Source organism: Rana temporaria, chromosome 3, assembly GCF_905171775.1.
Source record: "Rana temporaria chromosome 3, aRanTem1.1, whole genome shotgun sequence".
NCBI lineage: Eukaryota > Metazoa > Chordata > Amphibia > Anura > Ranidae > Rana > Rana temporaria.
Genome location: NC_053491.1, coordinates 317,626,833 through 317,643,036, shown reverse-complemented (window position 1 = coordinate 317,643,036; position 16,204 = coordinate 317,626,833). Strand labels below are relative to the sequence as shown.

The following is a 16,204-nucleotide window of genomic DNA, read 5'->3' as shown; positions in this document are numbered from 1 at the left end:
ACAGTTGCTCATTCCTTAGACCTTTTTTGGTGACGGCTGGTAATATTGAGGCGAATGGCTTTAAGCCCCAAATGATTTCTGCAGAGTATCTTAGTTTAGACATAATCGCAGAAAACGCCGGGGGGGGGGAATGATATTGACCGGGGAGGTAAAATAATGATGCCGGGAAGGATGATTTTCAAGTGGGTCCTCCACTCGCTAGACCATCCCTTCCCGTTTGATCCTGAGGAAGGCGAAAAACCCCTGGCAGTGCTGTACCAATCTGCGGTGACAGGGGAGAAAAATTCCTTCCTGATCCCTCAAGGGTGATCGGTGGAGCCCTGGATCAAACACTTGGCGACGGGGGGGTCTGGGGGATGTGGGGAGATGAATGGAGTTTGACCTGGGGCCGGAAGGGGTTGTGTGGTGTTTGTGGTGGGTTTTTTAAATGCGGCGCGCTAGGCCGCGGCTGAAGCCGCGGACTTTCCTAAAATGCGGCCGCCGCGATGGGCCACGGAGGGGTTGAGGCTGGTGGGAGTTGTGGCGGATGGCTGGCAGGGAGAGGCGCCGATCACGACTTAGGGTGTGGGCGGGTAGAGAAATTGGGCCGGGTGTCTCCGTAGGTAGGCTGGAAAGCTGCGGTTTGTCCTGAAAAGGACACGCCGCACACTTGTCACCAGGGATGATGGAATAGGCCTGGGAAAAAACAAAGGCCTTACCTTGATGGTGCTCCGGAGGAGGGGGGAGGCCAAAGGGGGAGGAAGAAGCGCTTGTCCTGGGTCCACTGTAGGGGAAGCTGGGGGAAACCACTTGCCTGTCTGGTGCTTGAGCCAAGCGTCCTACTCCTAGGAGCGCGAGCCATTTACTGGCAAGCACCAGTTCTTGCCCTGGGAGGGAGAGCAGACTCAGGATGCAGTCTCTCTGTGTCTCAGCTCCTGTGTGTGAATGACTCCTGTGGTTTTGTCCCTTCAGAACAGAAGACGTGACAAGAACACTGGACTCTTGGCAAGATCAAACGTTTTTACTCTACTTGCAGAAAAAAATAGTGCAGCCACCGTATCTATGGACTGATGAGGAGCAATATTGCATCTTTTTACCTTTGTTCTGTCCTATAACTTTCTGTCAAACTGAAGCCCCTAAATAAAAAATATACTGTGTACATTTATTTGTTGGCAAAGTTAACACTGTAATATTATCAATATACTCTATGTGTTACCTTTGATTTTCTTTTTATTATATATTAGGTCAGTAAGGTAAAAGCAGATGCCCGGGTGGAGTTGCTGCGCCAGGTCGGAGTGGATGTCGACACATGGCTATCTGGTGCTATGACGCAGGCTAATGAAGAGCTCGAGCAAGAGCGGCGTCTGAGCGAAGCCCGGATGTCTAATGGAGAGATATCACCCAGTGTAAGTTCTGTAAATTGCCCTTAGGCAGTGTGCTCCTAAACCAGGGGTGCCCAACCCTTTGAAGAGCGAGGGCCACTTAAGCGACTTGGTAATCGGTTGCGGGCCACAATGAGCGGAGCCCACTCTACTTTTTTTTTTTTTTTGCAGATCGGATTGGAGGTATTTGTTAATGGGCACAAGTCCATTTACATCTGCCGCTCCTTAAAGGTGAATGGAGGGTCCAATTGGGTCGGACTGACTGTGTGAAAGGGGCCTAAGGCTGCTTTCACACTGATGCACTGTCGTTTTTCAGCACCGTGGGTGCAGCACAGTTCACCTGTGGCTTTCCTGGAGGTTAGCTGCACTTTGCCATAGACTTCTATTATATCCTGTATGTGTAGTGAACTTTCAGAAAGTGCACCAAACTTGCAGGTAATAGAAGTCTTTGGCTCAGTGCAGGTAACCCCCACTGCTCTGCACCTGCAGATCAGTTTGAAAGCCCAGTAACCACTGCAGAACAGATATGCCCATACATACACTGTAATTTTAGTAATAAACTTACCTTTAATAACCGTATTCTATTCCATCCTAGAGCAGGAGGTCGTGGGCCACAACAGAGGGCTCCGCAGGCCACATGTGGCCCCCGGGCCACTGGTTTGGCGCCCCTGTCCTAAACTATGTGCACATTTACCTAAAACCACCAATACCATTCACAAATATGTATATAAATGTACCCATATCTGAATGGGAATCTAAGAATGGTCAGGGTGGCCATAAGCATGCCGAACTATAAGCCTAGTCGGTTATTTCAGTACTTCTGATAATCTTGCAGATGTACAGATGCCAATGGTAGCTAGCACATAATGACATTAAGTGGTGTGTTTTTTTTTTTTTTATTACATCTGTATTTCTGGAACTTGAATGTACTTAAAGCGGTGGTTCCCCCTAAAACTAATTTCTAACAATAGATTCGTAAGACCCGTTACACTGCGGGTAGGCTGGCTTTTTTTTTTTTTTTTCGTACATACCGAGATCTCCCCGTCTCCTCCCTTGGCGGTGGGCGTGCCTAGTTGATTGACGTTCCTCGGACGGGCGCGTACGTGACGTCACGACTTTCCGAAAGAAGCCGAACGTCGCTGCGCATGCGCCGTATAGAGTCGGCTCTATACGGCGCATGCGCAGCGACGTTCGGCTTCTTTCGGAAAGTCGTGACGTCACGTACGCGCCCGTCCGAAGAACGTCAATCAACTAGGAACGCCCACCGACAAGGGACGAGACGGGGAGATCTCGGTATGTACTAAAAAAAAAAAAGCCAGCCTACCCGCAGTGTAACGGGTCTTACGAATCTATTGTTAGCAATGTGTTTTAGGGGGAACCACCCCTTTAAATCACCCCCTACAAAATGATGTTGCTGTTTTATGCTCCTCATAAAGGCTCATAAAGTTTTCAGTATTGCTGTGCATCTTGTTTGCTATAATCAGTCATTTTAGGCTAAAGGGTGTTGATGACATTCGCCTACCGAGCCATTGGCAGAAAGTCGACTGTTTTGTAAAATGTCACAACTTTAGCCTGGATACGCTGCCCTGTTTAGCTTTAATATTTTATAATCTGAATGAACATCGAAAGATTTTTCATATAAGTCAACTTTCATATTTTACTATCACATTACATATGTCTCATCAATACATTTTCTTACAGAAAATACAAAGTGCTACTAATACATATAGGTTTTCAGATTGTAAGCTTTAACGTGCAGTGACCTCTGATGTCTCCGCTATTAAATTGTATTGTAACTGTACTGTCTGCCCTCATGTTGTAAAGTGCTGCGCTATTTAAGTCTATAAACAGTAAAACCTTGGTTTGAGAGTAACTTGGTTTGAGAGTGTTTTGCAAGACAAGCAAAATGTTTTAATAAATGTTGCCTTGATATACAAGCAATGTCTTGATATAAGAGTAGCGTCATGTCACAACTGAGTATAAAAGAGAAGAGAGGAACCTCTAAGTGTAGCAATATGGTTACATTTAATGAAGGTACAACATTTAGCAACTTATTGCTACACTTGGAGGTGCCTCTCTTCTCTTTTATACCCTGTAAAAAAAATGCTTTGATATACAAGTGCTTTGGATTACTAGCATGTTTCTGGAATGAATTATGCTTGCAAACCAAGGTTTTACTGTAATAGGACAGTACAGACTATTACATTGTGAAAATGTGTGCATTTTGTAGTACTTTTGCGCTGCCACTAGGTGTCTCCTTTGTTTGCTATATTTCTTATTGCACTTCAGTGTTCTTATGGGATATTTCTTTAAATGTTTTATGGTTGTCTTGGCAGAAGCCTGGCAGTGTAAACATTTAAGTCTGCTATAAAAATTCTGTTTATAGAACTGGATAGAAGAAAGTGTTAGTAGAAAATCTAATTTTAATCGGCATGTCCTTCCTAGCAACCACACAGGAACAGTAACTTTTTTTTATATTTTTACAAGATATGTAAATAGGATTCTGAGTACAGATATAAAATTGACAGTTATGAATAATCCCTGTATAAGGCCAAATCCCAAGTAGCCACTTATGCTTAAAGCTAACCTGTTCCCATAGTACGCACGGAATATTTTATATATTTTGAACAAGAAATAAAAGCACTTTAAATCAACCCCCATTTATTCCTGTAGTTATAGGCACACTAAAGAAGTTATTTTTTTTAATTTACACGAGGCATTTAAAATGGATATAGATATTTTTTTAAATAGAGAACAGATGTCGGGCTGCCAGCCCTCTAATGTAAACACACATCACCGGTTTCTGAGCTGTTAACACCAACTAAAGTTTTTGCTTTGAATTTTGAGGATATTTTGTGAATGAATAATTTCACATTACCAGCAGCAAGGGCTAATTTACCCTTGCACTGCCATGGCCACCAGTGTGGGCCAGGATAGGGGTGTTGATGTTTATTGCCATACCCAGCAATGCGTAGGGTGAGGGATAGTTAATTTTTTCTGCAATGACCACCAATCCAGGAAGGAAAGGGATTGGGGGTGATGGCAGTCTCTGCCATAGCAACCAATTTTGGGAGGGGTGAACATGCTTTTCCATGACCACCGTGATAAAGGGTCACTAAAGGAATTTTTTTTTTTAGCTAAATAGCTTCCTTTACCTTACTGCAGTACTGGTTTCATGTCCTCATTGTTCGTTTTTGCTTTGAAGTAGCTGTAATTCTGCTGTGATCTCCACACTTCCTGGTTGCCTGTTTCCTTATAACCATGGTACTGGAAGATTTTCACGGTGGTCTAAGCTGTCATTACTGTGTGTCTAAAACTCCTCAGAACCAATCAGATTCATTTTAAAAACAAAATACTGCCCTGGATTTGTTTGTTTTTGTTCTGTGAGTCTTCCCGACTCACCTCTCACCCGGAACTTCATGTATGTACCTTTAAAACCGAAAGTGAAACTAGAGGCACATTATATGATAGATTAAATTCAATTATTAATCATTTTTAAAAGGAATCAGTTAACTTTTATGTCTCTATACCCTGTAAACATTTTTTTCCTTTAGTGACCCTTTAATGTTTTCGGACATTACCACCAGAGGGTGGGGTAAGAGGGGTTAAATAAAATGATCACCAATGTGGGGGGATTAAAAGCTCCCTGGCAGACATATGGGGTTTTTGGCAACAGAAGATACTTCCACAGTAAACAGGTGCCAGCCAGCTCACACAATTAAAATAACACCATTTTCTTATAAAAGATAAAACCTAACAGTTCTCCTAAAGAATAATTACCAAAGGAATCAAAAAAAGGCCTTCCATCATGCATGGAAAACTCTCTACATCTGTATACCAAACAGTATACATCTACACCAGGGGTAGGCAGCCTTTGTGGGGTTGGGGGTCTACCTGAACAACATGGAAGAGAGGCCCCAATAAAAGAACAGTATGAATGTTTAGAATATATAATTGCAAAAAAGTGGCCTACCCTAAAAGGTAGCTTCAGTTCCAAAATGGGCATCCACTTTTTTTCATGTCTGGATAGTAATAGGTCAAGTCTGAAACAGGATTCCATTATGAAGGCAGGACTGGTACTGTATACTTGACTAGTTTCAGACCTGGCTGGCCTCCATTCTGGCCAACTTGCTAGAAACTAGTTTCACCAGAAGTCTTTATATTCTCCTTCTCAGCACCTAGAGCAGCATCACTATAGCTGGATAGTATGTGCTGCTTGGAGGACTATGAGAAGTATGGGAATCAAAAAATTACAATCATACCTTCCTAGATGGCTGCAGCACCGATCCCAGCTGCAACTGTCCCCCGCTGCCTCTAAGGTCGAGAACTGAGCGATCAAACATTGGTCTCCAGCCTGCAGAAAGTCTGTGACTGTTCAGCGATGTGCGCTGTCCCTCCAGTGCTCATAGAAAGTGCTGGGCTTTGCAGGGGGCATAATCGGCTGGCTCAGCCTCTCAGCAGCTGGCCGAGAGGCTGAGCCAGCTTTTCGGTCTAGGGCATGGGTGCTCAACCTGTGGCTCTCCAGCTGTTGCAAAACTACAATTCCCATAATGCCTCAGCCTTTGGGAGACATGCTTGTACCTGTCAGCGGCTTGCAATGCCTCATGGGAATTGTAGTTCCGCAACAGCTGGAGAGCCACAGGTTGAGCACCCATGGTCTAGGGCTTCTGGGCAGATCCGGACCATATGGTTGGGCTCTTTTTAGAGCCTGGGCCGGGTTTGTGACATTTGAAAATGGGACACATGAGCGTAAAACTGCACCCCTGTGATCCATAGGATATCCAAAAAAGCTTTAACTATACTTTTTCCTTTTAACCAGATTTAATTCCTTCTCAAAATATCAGTGACTGATCAAAAATTGTAAATGGAGCCAGCAGTTCATGGATGTGGAATCAAAGGCTGAAGGGGTATTGGCTTCTATTTGGTTTACTTTATGGATCCAAAGCTTTAAAACAAATGCATGACAGCAGCCATTGATCTGCTTTTAACACTTGAAGCCGGCTCACACTGGGGCGACCCAGGATCCGACTTCAAGACGCCCCAAGTCGCGCGGTCGAGAAAATGAATGGAAGTGAATGGGAGCTGTCTTAATGTACACTACTGAAGTCGCTCCGACTTCAGAAAAGGTTTCTGTACTTCTTCAATCCGACTTCTAGGCGACCTGTATCCATTGATTTCAATGGAAGTCGCCTCCAAGTCGGATTCCCGTTCACAGTAAGGCAACTTTACAGGAAGTCGCCCCAGTATGAACCTGTTCTAAGGCAAGCGCCTCCGTCCCACAAGGGTCACCACCCGGAGCATGCTGGGACTGTGACGTCATAAGAGGCGCTCGCCCATCCCCACCCCACTTCCTGACCGGCTGGGCTGCATGCTCAGTTAAGGGTTTGGTATGGTTTTGGGGGGTACCCCCACGCCCTTTTTTTGGCGTAGGGGGTTCCCCTTTAAATCCATACCAGACCTGAGGGCCTGGTATGCTCCTAGAGGGAAAACCCATGCCGTTTTTTTATTTAAAATTTGGCATCGAGTTTCCCCTTCTGGAGGTGACTTCAAGTCGTGTTGTGGGTCGCGTTGTGATTCATACTCAAGTCGTGTTCAAGTTGCCTCCCAAAGTCGTGCTGGAAGTTGTGTTGCCCCTGTGGGAACCGGCTCTTAGGCACCAGGGTTGTCATTGTTATCCTGGGTTTCTTGTTTGCTAAGTCACTAGAGCAAAAATGCAGGACCAAAGTCTTTGACTTAATGCTTGTTAAGGATGGATGACTTGCTTGCAAGCAAAGGTCAAGGTGACAGGCATAGAATTTACACCTTTACAACAAAGTCAACCGTAATGTCCTATATATTTTTGCAATTTGAACACTTTCTTGTACTTTGTTGTGAAATGAACACTTCCAAATACATTTTATAACCCTGCATGGTTTCTATGCAGCTTTCTGCCACTCCATCCTGCTCTCAACTTAAAGCGAAGTTTATCCCTTTTTGGCAAAAAGAGCCAAACGCCTCTGGTAAATGAGGCTCACATAGGACTGTTCAGTAATTGGGGGGTCAACTTCTCTCTAAATCAGGCAGGAAAGGTTTCCCTGTAAGGTGCCTAGAAATCGAAGAATATGAAAGGTACTGGTAACAGTACTGTAACAAGATGTTACACTGTGGTAGTATGGATTTTTGTTTTAATTCAAGATTTTCCGGAGACATAGAAAAGGATACCTGATCCAAAAAATGTACGCTAAGCCTATGGGGTCAGCATACATCTTTTTTCAATATCCATAAGGTGGGAAATGGTAACTGCTCAAATCACTTGAAGTGTAGGCTGTAAGGTATATACAGTTGAAGATGATAAATCGGATATTCTGTTAAAGCAGGGTCATGCAGCCGGTTACATCTGTAGATTATTGTAGTTTGCTCATTAAAAAGGCGGGGGAGGGGTCTGAAGCTTAAGGTCCTGGATGAGACCCCTCAGGCTTCATAGGACTGCTCTTTAGAGCCCCCAGTACCAGGTTCAGTGATCTGAGCAACCGATGAAAGAGCCACACCTGTGACCTAACAAGTGTGTTTTTAACTTGTTTGTGAGTAGACATCTTTATGATTTTATTAATATCTTTTAATCTGTTAGATAATGCACTAGGCCAGTGCACCCTCTTATTTTTCTATTCTTACTATACCCATACCAGGCTCCATAGGATTTATCCAGCATGTGCTCCAATCTGTCCCTGGTGTCATGTTCATCTATAGCAGTGGTTCTCAACCTTTTAGTGCCGTGACCCATTAATAAAATTTCCCAAGTTGTGGGGACCCCCAACAGTAAAATTATTTTCGTAGCGTGGCTTGTCAGCACCCAAGGCAAGACAAGTAATTTGCGCCCCTAACCCACAGAAATTTAGCGCTCCCTGAGTCCCCTCCAATCATACAGTATTAAAACCTCATATGGTACATTTTAGGATATACCACTCTTTCTCTTTGTTCTCCTCTTTTTCCCTTTTATCTCTGGCTGTCCTAATTTCTTGTCCCCCATCGCTCTCTCTAGCCGTCTTTCTTGTTTTTGCTCTTATTCTTTCTCTCCCTTTTTCTTTCTCCCCCTCTTTTCCTCTCCCTTCCATGTATTCTCTATTTTAATTCCTTCTCTTACTCCTTGGTGAAGGGGGAATGGGATGAGGGGCAATGCTGGGGGGAGTTCTGATCTGCCAACTTAGGTGTTCTTGATTAAGGTCATCTGCTGATCTGAGAACTGTAGTGGGGACTTTTAATGGCAACTATAATCACAGGTAGTGTTACCCACTGTGTCTGACTTTGTGTTGTCTCGTAGCAGTGACACCTATGCTGAAATCAGGAGATAGGGTCTCCTCCAGCCCCTCCCACCTCATAATCCTCACCAATCAGCGGACCTCCAGTCTCTGCCCCCCAGCCATGCTGTGAACTGAATGGGTGGCTGCGAAGAGGCTGAGTGGGCGGCCGTGTGCTCCAGGAACAGCCCAGCTGGGTGGCCACCGGCTCCAGAGACAGCCCTGCTGAGCAGCCGCAAGAAGGCTGGGAGAGCGGTGCAGGCTTCAGGAACAGCCCAGGATCTGGTGACCCCTGGCAAATCATCATTTGACCCCCGAGGGGGTCCCGACCCCCAGGTTGAGAACCACTGATCTAGAGTCTCATTTGCACTTGTTCTGGGGCTGTCTGAGTATAACGACGTTCTGGTGTGATATGTTTAAATTGATTGATCTACAATTACAGATGTCACTTCCTGCTTCCCCGGAGTCGACCCTTCTGGGAGTCCATGAGAATGCTCAGCATTCTCACCATGCCAAATTGTTCTATGCAAAAAATCTATCCGCCTCAAGTGGACCTCCATAGTCTCCCCTTAGGGTCTTCCTGGGAAGCAATGGTGGACGCAACTTTGGCTATGTTCAAAATCACTTTTATCAATCAAGGCTTTCCCTGTAAGTATGATAAAGTATGGTCCCCTTGGACCACAAGTTAAGGTTCACACAGTGATTTCCCGCCCCGCCCCGCCTTTTCTCCCTCCTTTCCCACTTTTCCCTTTTTTAGTTGCCCCTTATGACCTTCTCTTGCTAGATCATAATCCCTTGCTCGGATGACCATTTCATTGGGTGGAATGGTTGGCCCAACAGGTTTCATTATTTATTTTGTACATGTGCTGAGACTTGCTGTTCTTCCTAGTAACCATATTTAGTATATGTCTCACTGCATTGTATGGTTGGGTTTTTATTCGCCTGTTTTTTGTTCGTATTAGTATGTTTTTGGGCACATTGAGAATTTTGACATACCGTATTCAATGTACGGTAAATTGGCTCCCTTCTCTAAGGAAAGCAGGCAACTTGGGAGACTGTCGCTCACCTGGCAGTTTCCAAGCAGAGTAAGGTTTAAATTATATTTTCTTTTTATATTTTTTTTAATGTTTTTTATTAAAGTTTTACAGTACAAACAACAAAGATTTCGGCTTTGCAATAAGCAGATTGCAGCATATGTGGAAAGTCATACCACCAACTAGTTATGAAAATGCTGGACAATAGTCCGCCAAAAATAAATGAGGTACAACTAAACAACAAAAAAAAAAAAATAACAGTGGTCGAAACCCAATAATTAAGATCATTATAAAAAAAAGGGGGGGCGGGGGGGGGGGGGGGGGTAAAAACAAAACAAAGAAAGTGCAGAAAATAGAGTAAAGGAGGGAAGGTTGGGGGGAGGAGAACTACAGCTTTGTGCCTTGAGACCCATAACTTAAGAGTGGGTTTAGTTTGTGAGCGTTCTGGGGTCGTTCGACAGGTAATGATCCCATACTTTGTGAAATAACTTCTTGTCTTGCACTATTGCCGTTAACCTTTTATTTAGCATAAGCCACGACATTTTACGTTTTAGCTGATCAAATGGCAGTACAGCGGACCTCCAGTTCCTGGCAATTGTTATTTTAGCTGAGATAAATATAAAAGTAAGGAGCCGTTGTTGGAGCTTCCGCTATCCTGCCACCGAGGAGTGCATGTTTTGCCGATTTTGTCAGGCTAATCTGGGTGAGGGTATATATAAAGTTGTAGACCCTAATCCAAAATCTCCTGACCTTGGGGCAAGTCAACCAAATGTGATAGGTGGATCCCACCTGACCACATCCTCTGAAACACCCAGAGGTGGCTCCGGGTACAAAAGTGGCCAATCTGGCCGGTACCATATACCACCTTAATAAGACCTTGTAGTTAGCTTCTATAATGGAGGTATTGATAAGCGATCTAGAAGCAGCCTCTGATATCTCATGCCATTCCTCTAGATCAAGGGTTTCATGCAAATCTTGTTCCCATCGGAGCATATAATTCAGTTTAATCGAGACATACATCAAAATTGTATATATAGCAGAGATATGACCCCTTACTTTATCGTAGTGCCTGCACAAATGTTCCATGGGGGTCATCGTCACTAAATCCCCCTTACGAGCTACCGTTTGCATATAATGACATATTTGATTATATCTGTAGCGTTCGAAGGGAGGCAGTTGATATTTTTCTACCAGGAATTGTTCAGGTAGCATACCCTTATTGTCACAAAGATCAGCTATCCGTATCAAACCCTTATTGGTCCACCATTTAAATGCAAGGGGGAGAGGCCCGGGGTGAAGTCCTTATTGCTCAACAGAGGAGTGTGGGGTGACTTGATATATTTTCTTTTTAATGGAAACTATAGTTGCAATTTCTTATTTTTTTTTAAATGAACAACCCTTTTGCTTTCCTTTTTTTAGATGGAAGACTTTGATTTCTCAGAGTTTGAGGATGATGGTGAGATATTTGAAGAATCCAATTGTGCTCTGAGTGGCTCCCGCACGTACCCATCACCTTGCCAAGTTGTATACAGTTATAAGGTAGGAGAAGTTAAAGGAGCTCGCAGTAAGCATCTAATTTCTCTGCAATGTTCGGTCCTGCTTTAGGCTAAAGAGTTGAGGGCTGTAATGGCGAGTGGTAGCCAGCCTAAATCAATAGGGTTGTGTAGCATCCAGGCTAGGGAAAACAAGGCAGTATGTACTGAGCCATTTAGTGGCTGGAGAGCACTTGGGGAAACCACAGAAATGCCTGTACTGAGATCTAGCCTACGAAATGGGACTTGAATCAGATTGGCCATTTACTAATTGGCTCAAACTACACTTTTAAAGTGGTATTAAACCCAAAACCAAAATGTCTGCATTTGTTTTTTCTTTTTCCTCTAGATTCACCTGATCTGGCCAGTAACACCTCATGGGCCCCTAAACTCTAGATGGAGCAACAGCAGCATTCAGTGCTGGGTAGTGTTAGATGTACTAGCAGATTTAATTGCACTAACAAATTGAAGGCAAATTTCAGGTTGTGCATAAAAGCACCCCTGTTAAATGCTTTTTCTCAACCCTCTAACTGCCACATCTGCAGGACAGCTTGTTTTGTTAAACAGACTTACTGGCAGGATCAGCAGGTAAAATTAAATTCTACAAAAACCTAGGCAGCCACCACAAGAATTGGTAAGCTACAATGTGTTCGCTTTTGGGTGTAATACCGCTTTATTAATGCCACCAAAAACCTGTCTTATACGACTTCTGCAAACCGAATGAACCCTAGAGGGATAGTTAACTACTTGGTAACCGCCCTATAGCCGAAATACGGCTACAAGGCGGTTCCCTAACTCTAGGAGGGCGTCAATATACGTCCTCCCAGAGAGTCACAATTGCGCGCCTGAGCGGGCGCGCACACGCGATCACCGGCGCTCGGCGGGTCCACGGGACCCGCAGCAACACGGATCGCGGTAAGGAGCCAATGGAAGCGGCTCCTTACCACGTGATCGCGCCGTCCAATGACGGCGCGATCACTTGTAAACAAACCGGCGTCATGTAATGACGCCGGTTCCTCCCTCTCCTCTCTGTACCGTTCGGTACAGTGTGAGAGGAGAGGGAGGGGGGGGGGGATCGGGCGGCAGCAGCAGCTGCCGCACTGTGGGCTGGATCTGTGACAATTGCAGTCACAGATCCAGCCATCCCTGCGCAATACTCTGCAAAATAAAAAAAAAAGATGAGTGTAATACTCTGCAATACCCCACCCCATACTCTGCAATACCCCACCCCATACTCTGCAATACCCCACCCCATACTCTGCAATACCCACCCCCCCATACTCTGCAATACCCACCCCCCCATACTCTGCAATACCCACCCCCCCATACTCTGCAATACCCCCCCATACTCTGCAATACCCCCCCCCCCCATACTCTGCAATACCCCCCCCATACTCTGCCATACCCCCCCCCATACTCTGCAATACCCCCCCCATACTCTGCAATACCCCCCCATACTCTGCAATACCCCCCCATACTCTGCAATACCCCCCCCCCATACTCTGCAATACCCCCCCATCCCATACTCTGCAATACCCCCCCCCCATACTCTGCAATACCCCCCCATACTCTGCAATACCCCCCCATACTCTGCAATACCCCCCCCATACTCTGCAATACCCCCCCCATACTCTGCAATACCCCCCCCATACTCTGCAATACCCCCCCCCATACTCTGCAATACCCCCCCCCATACTCTGCAATACCCCCCCAATACTCCGCAATACCCTCAATACTCCAATACCTTGCAATACGTCGCCTATGGGGATTTTTAAGTAGCAACGTTTGGCGCAATTTCACGAGCGTGTGCAATTTTGAAGGGTGACATGTTGGGTATCTATTTACTCGGCGTAACTTCATCTTTCATATTATGCAAAAACATTGGGCTAACTTTACTGTTTTGTTTTTTTTTAAGCACAAAACTGTTTTTTTTTTAAAAAACACGCGTTCAAAAAATTGCTGCGAAAATACCGTGCAAGATAAAAAGTTGCAACAACCGCCATTGTATTCTCTAGGGTCTTTGAAAAAAAAGCATATATAATGTTTTGGGTTTCTATGTAATTTTTTAGCAAATAAATGATGATTTTTACATGTAGGAGAGAAATGTCAAAATTGGCCTGGGTGCTCCAGAACGCCTGATGGTGCTCCCTGCATGTTGGGCCTCTCTATGTGGCCACGCTGTGTAAAAGTCGCACACATGTGGTATCGCTATACTCGGGAGGAATAGCAGAATGTGTTTTGGGGTGTAATTTGTAGTATGCATATGCTGTGTGTGAGAAATAACCTGCTAATATGACAGAAACTAGATTTTTTTTTTTTTTTTACAGAATTTTCAGTCTTTTTTCTTTTATAGCGCAAAAAATAAAAACCGCAGAGGTGATCAAATACCACCAAAAGAAAGCTCTATTTGTGGGAAAAAAAGGACAAAAATTTCAGATGGGTACAATGTTGTATGACTGAGTAATTGTCATTCAAATTGTGAGAGCACCGAAAGCTGAAAATTGGTCTGGTGATTAAGGGGGTTTTCGTGCCCAGTGGTCAAGTGGTTAAATATATATTTCTTTGCTGTTGCATCTCTAGCGCTGTCCATTTTATTTGAAGAAACAGGATATCGCTTGTGACAATAAGTACAATGTGAATACAGCAGCAGCAGTAGTGGTTAAGGCAGGTCACCTAATGGGTAATTAAAACTCATGAAAGAAAGGGAAGAAAGTTAGATGGTGAAAACCGCTAGATTATATTTCAAGTATAACTAAAGGCACCATTTTTATATTGGTTTTGGATAGATACAGTCTGTGGGCCCATTTAGGGAGATTCACCCTCTTTGTCCTGTTTACCATAATTGAAAGTAAAAAAAAAAACAAATTTCATGGACGGACACAGCTTCCTTATACTCTTGACTTGTGGGTTATGTTCCGTCTACTAGGAGTATAAGGAAACTGTGTCCATGGATTTCAGAGAAAATTATTTTACGGTAAGTACAAAAAATCCTATTTTTAGGTTTACCCCAGAAAAGTAATATTGGGGAAATTTTTCAACAGAATTCCCTTAATGTGCAGGGATTTCCTCACTTCCTGTTTGGCTATGGGACAGGAAGTGAAGGGAAATCTCCATAACCACGCACAGATGGTAAAAAAAAAAGTTATAACCCTTTTATCCAAAATGGGGGGGGGGGAGAAAATGTTTGCCTGTAGTTATACTTAAACCCATTTAGGGCTAAAGTATGCACATGGGTACTGAGCTAGTGTGGGGTGTGTGTGTGTGTGTGATCTGGGGGTTATTCCCCCCTTTTTTTGCAGACTATGCTTCAGGTCAAACCTTTGTGCCAGTTGATATGTATTTGCACCCAGTGGCGTATCTAGGGTATGGCAGCCATGGCAAGTGCCATGGGCGCCATATGAAGGGGGCACTGTTGAGTGGCTGGGCAGCAAGGCACTTACCAGGGTCCTTTTCAGCACCTTTGCTAATGGACAATGGCAGCGCTATCCCTGCTGCGTTCAGCCACAGCTCTCCCCTGTTCTCCCAGGCTCTCCCATTCCATCTGGTCCCGCACAAAGAAGGAGGAACATCCGTTTCTCACTCTCCTCAAGGCCTTAAGTGATGAAGGTTTCCTTGGAGGGCAGAGGAGGGATCAGGGGTCTAATAAACCCCAGATTTCTCCATAAAGAGGATATGTCACTACCCAAGGTATCACAAGGGATGATAAATATCACTAATTTTGTTAGCTGTTTTTTTTGTTAAGGTTATCTGAAAGATGGGGTTCCAATGTTTCGACAGGGGCGCAGTTTCAGTGCTTGCCATAGGCGCCATTTTCACTAGATACGCCTCTGTTTGCACCAATCTAATCTTTACAATAGATCCGCTCCTACTGAGTTGCATGGCCCAGCCAGAATTACTACCTATGTATTAAGTTTAGTAAAATGAAGCTATGATCACAAGGGACATGGGGTCTACCATTTCCAGGGGAGTCTAATCTCAGAATATGCTTCCTGGCAGTAATTTCACATCTTCGTTATGACATTGTTTTTGGTTTGTAATGTTGTCCTTTGTATTATATCATGACAGGCTGCCCTGCCAGATGAACTGTCTATTACACAGGGAGAAGTGCTGGAGGTCATTGAAGATGGAGATGTAGAAGAGTGGGTGAAGGTCAGTTTGGAAATTGGTTCCTCTTTCTTTATGCTTCCATGTTTCTTCTACAGCAACCTCTTCACGCTTATCTCTTACCTTGCATTTCTTATATCAAGTAGTAGCCAGCAATTAAAGTTGTAAATGATTACTGTACCATAGAAGTGTGACAGCTAAAGGAAAGTGGGTCTCCCTGAAATATATACTTATTTAAGTATCTATGCAGACTTTGCATCTGCTTTCATGCCCCAGAAGAGCACTTTGGCTTCTTGTTTCACCATTTCCAAGTGGCTCAGGTAGATCATTCAGGCTGACTGTCACAAGGATTGGTTTCTCCCTTTAGGGGTTACTCTACTATGAGTGCTGCTTGGGCTTTTCGACATCAGGCTGCCGTTCCCCAGATTTGTAAGGCTGCCACCTTGTCTTCTGACAACTTCTTTTTTTTTTTTTATTATTATTTATATTATTTAAGTTTTTATTTAAGTTTTTTCACCTTAATGCATAGCATGTATTAAGGTGCAAAACCTTGAGACTTTACAACTCCTTTAAGCAGAAGTTGGGGGAGATGATCATCCCTCTGCCATCCTTCTCACCCTGTAATACGCTGCTCACCAATTTATCAACTGGCCTTATCTCTTTTCAGAATTGAAAATTGACTACTGTTGAAACTGAGACCCCATAGGAGATTAATTGGGCCTCTCGGTCACTTCTTATCCCAGCGAGTGCAACCTCCTGTATGATGTGTAACGTTTAAATAAATAAAATTAAAAAATAGTTTAATGGGGTTGTAAAGGTAATTTTTTTTCTCTAAATAGCTTCCTTTACCTTAGTGCATTCCTCCTTCACTTACCTCATCCTTCGATTTTGCTTTTAAA

The 16,204-nt window shown here is 44.1% G+C and overlaps 1 protein-coding gene across 2 annotated transcripts in view; it reads left to right on the top strand.

Moving 5' to 3' along the window:
• Nucleotides 1-16,204, top strand: part of FCHSD1 (FCH and double SH3 domains 1) — a 135,636-nt gene that overhangs the window by 107,112 nt on the left and 12,320 nt on the right. For both annotated transcript variants that reach the window (XM_040344951.1, XM_040344952.1), the window contains 3 exons: nt 1,224-1,385; nt 11,089-11,208; nt 15,267-15,350. In XM_040344951.1, the coding sequence (XP_040200885.1) occupies nt 1,224-1,385; nt 11,089-11,208; nt 15,267-15,350 (366 nt within the window). The remainder of the gene's footprint in view (nt 1-1,223; nt 1,386-11,088; nt 11,209-15,266; nt 15,351-16,204) is intronic.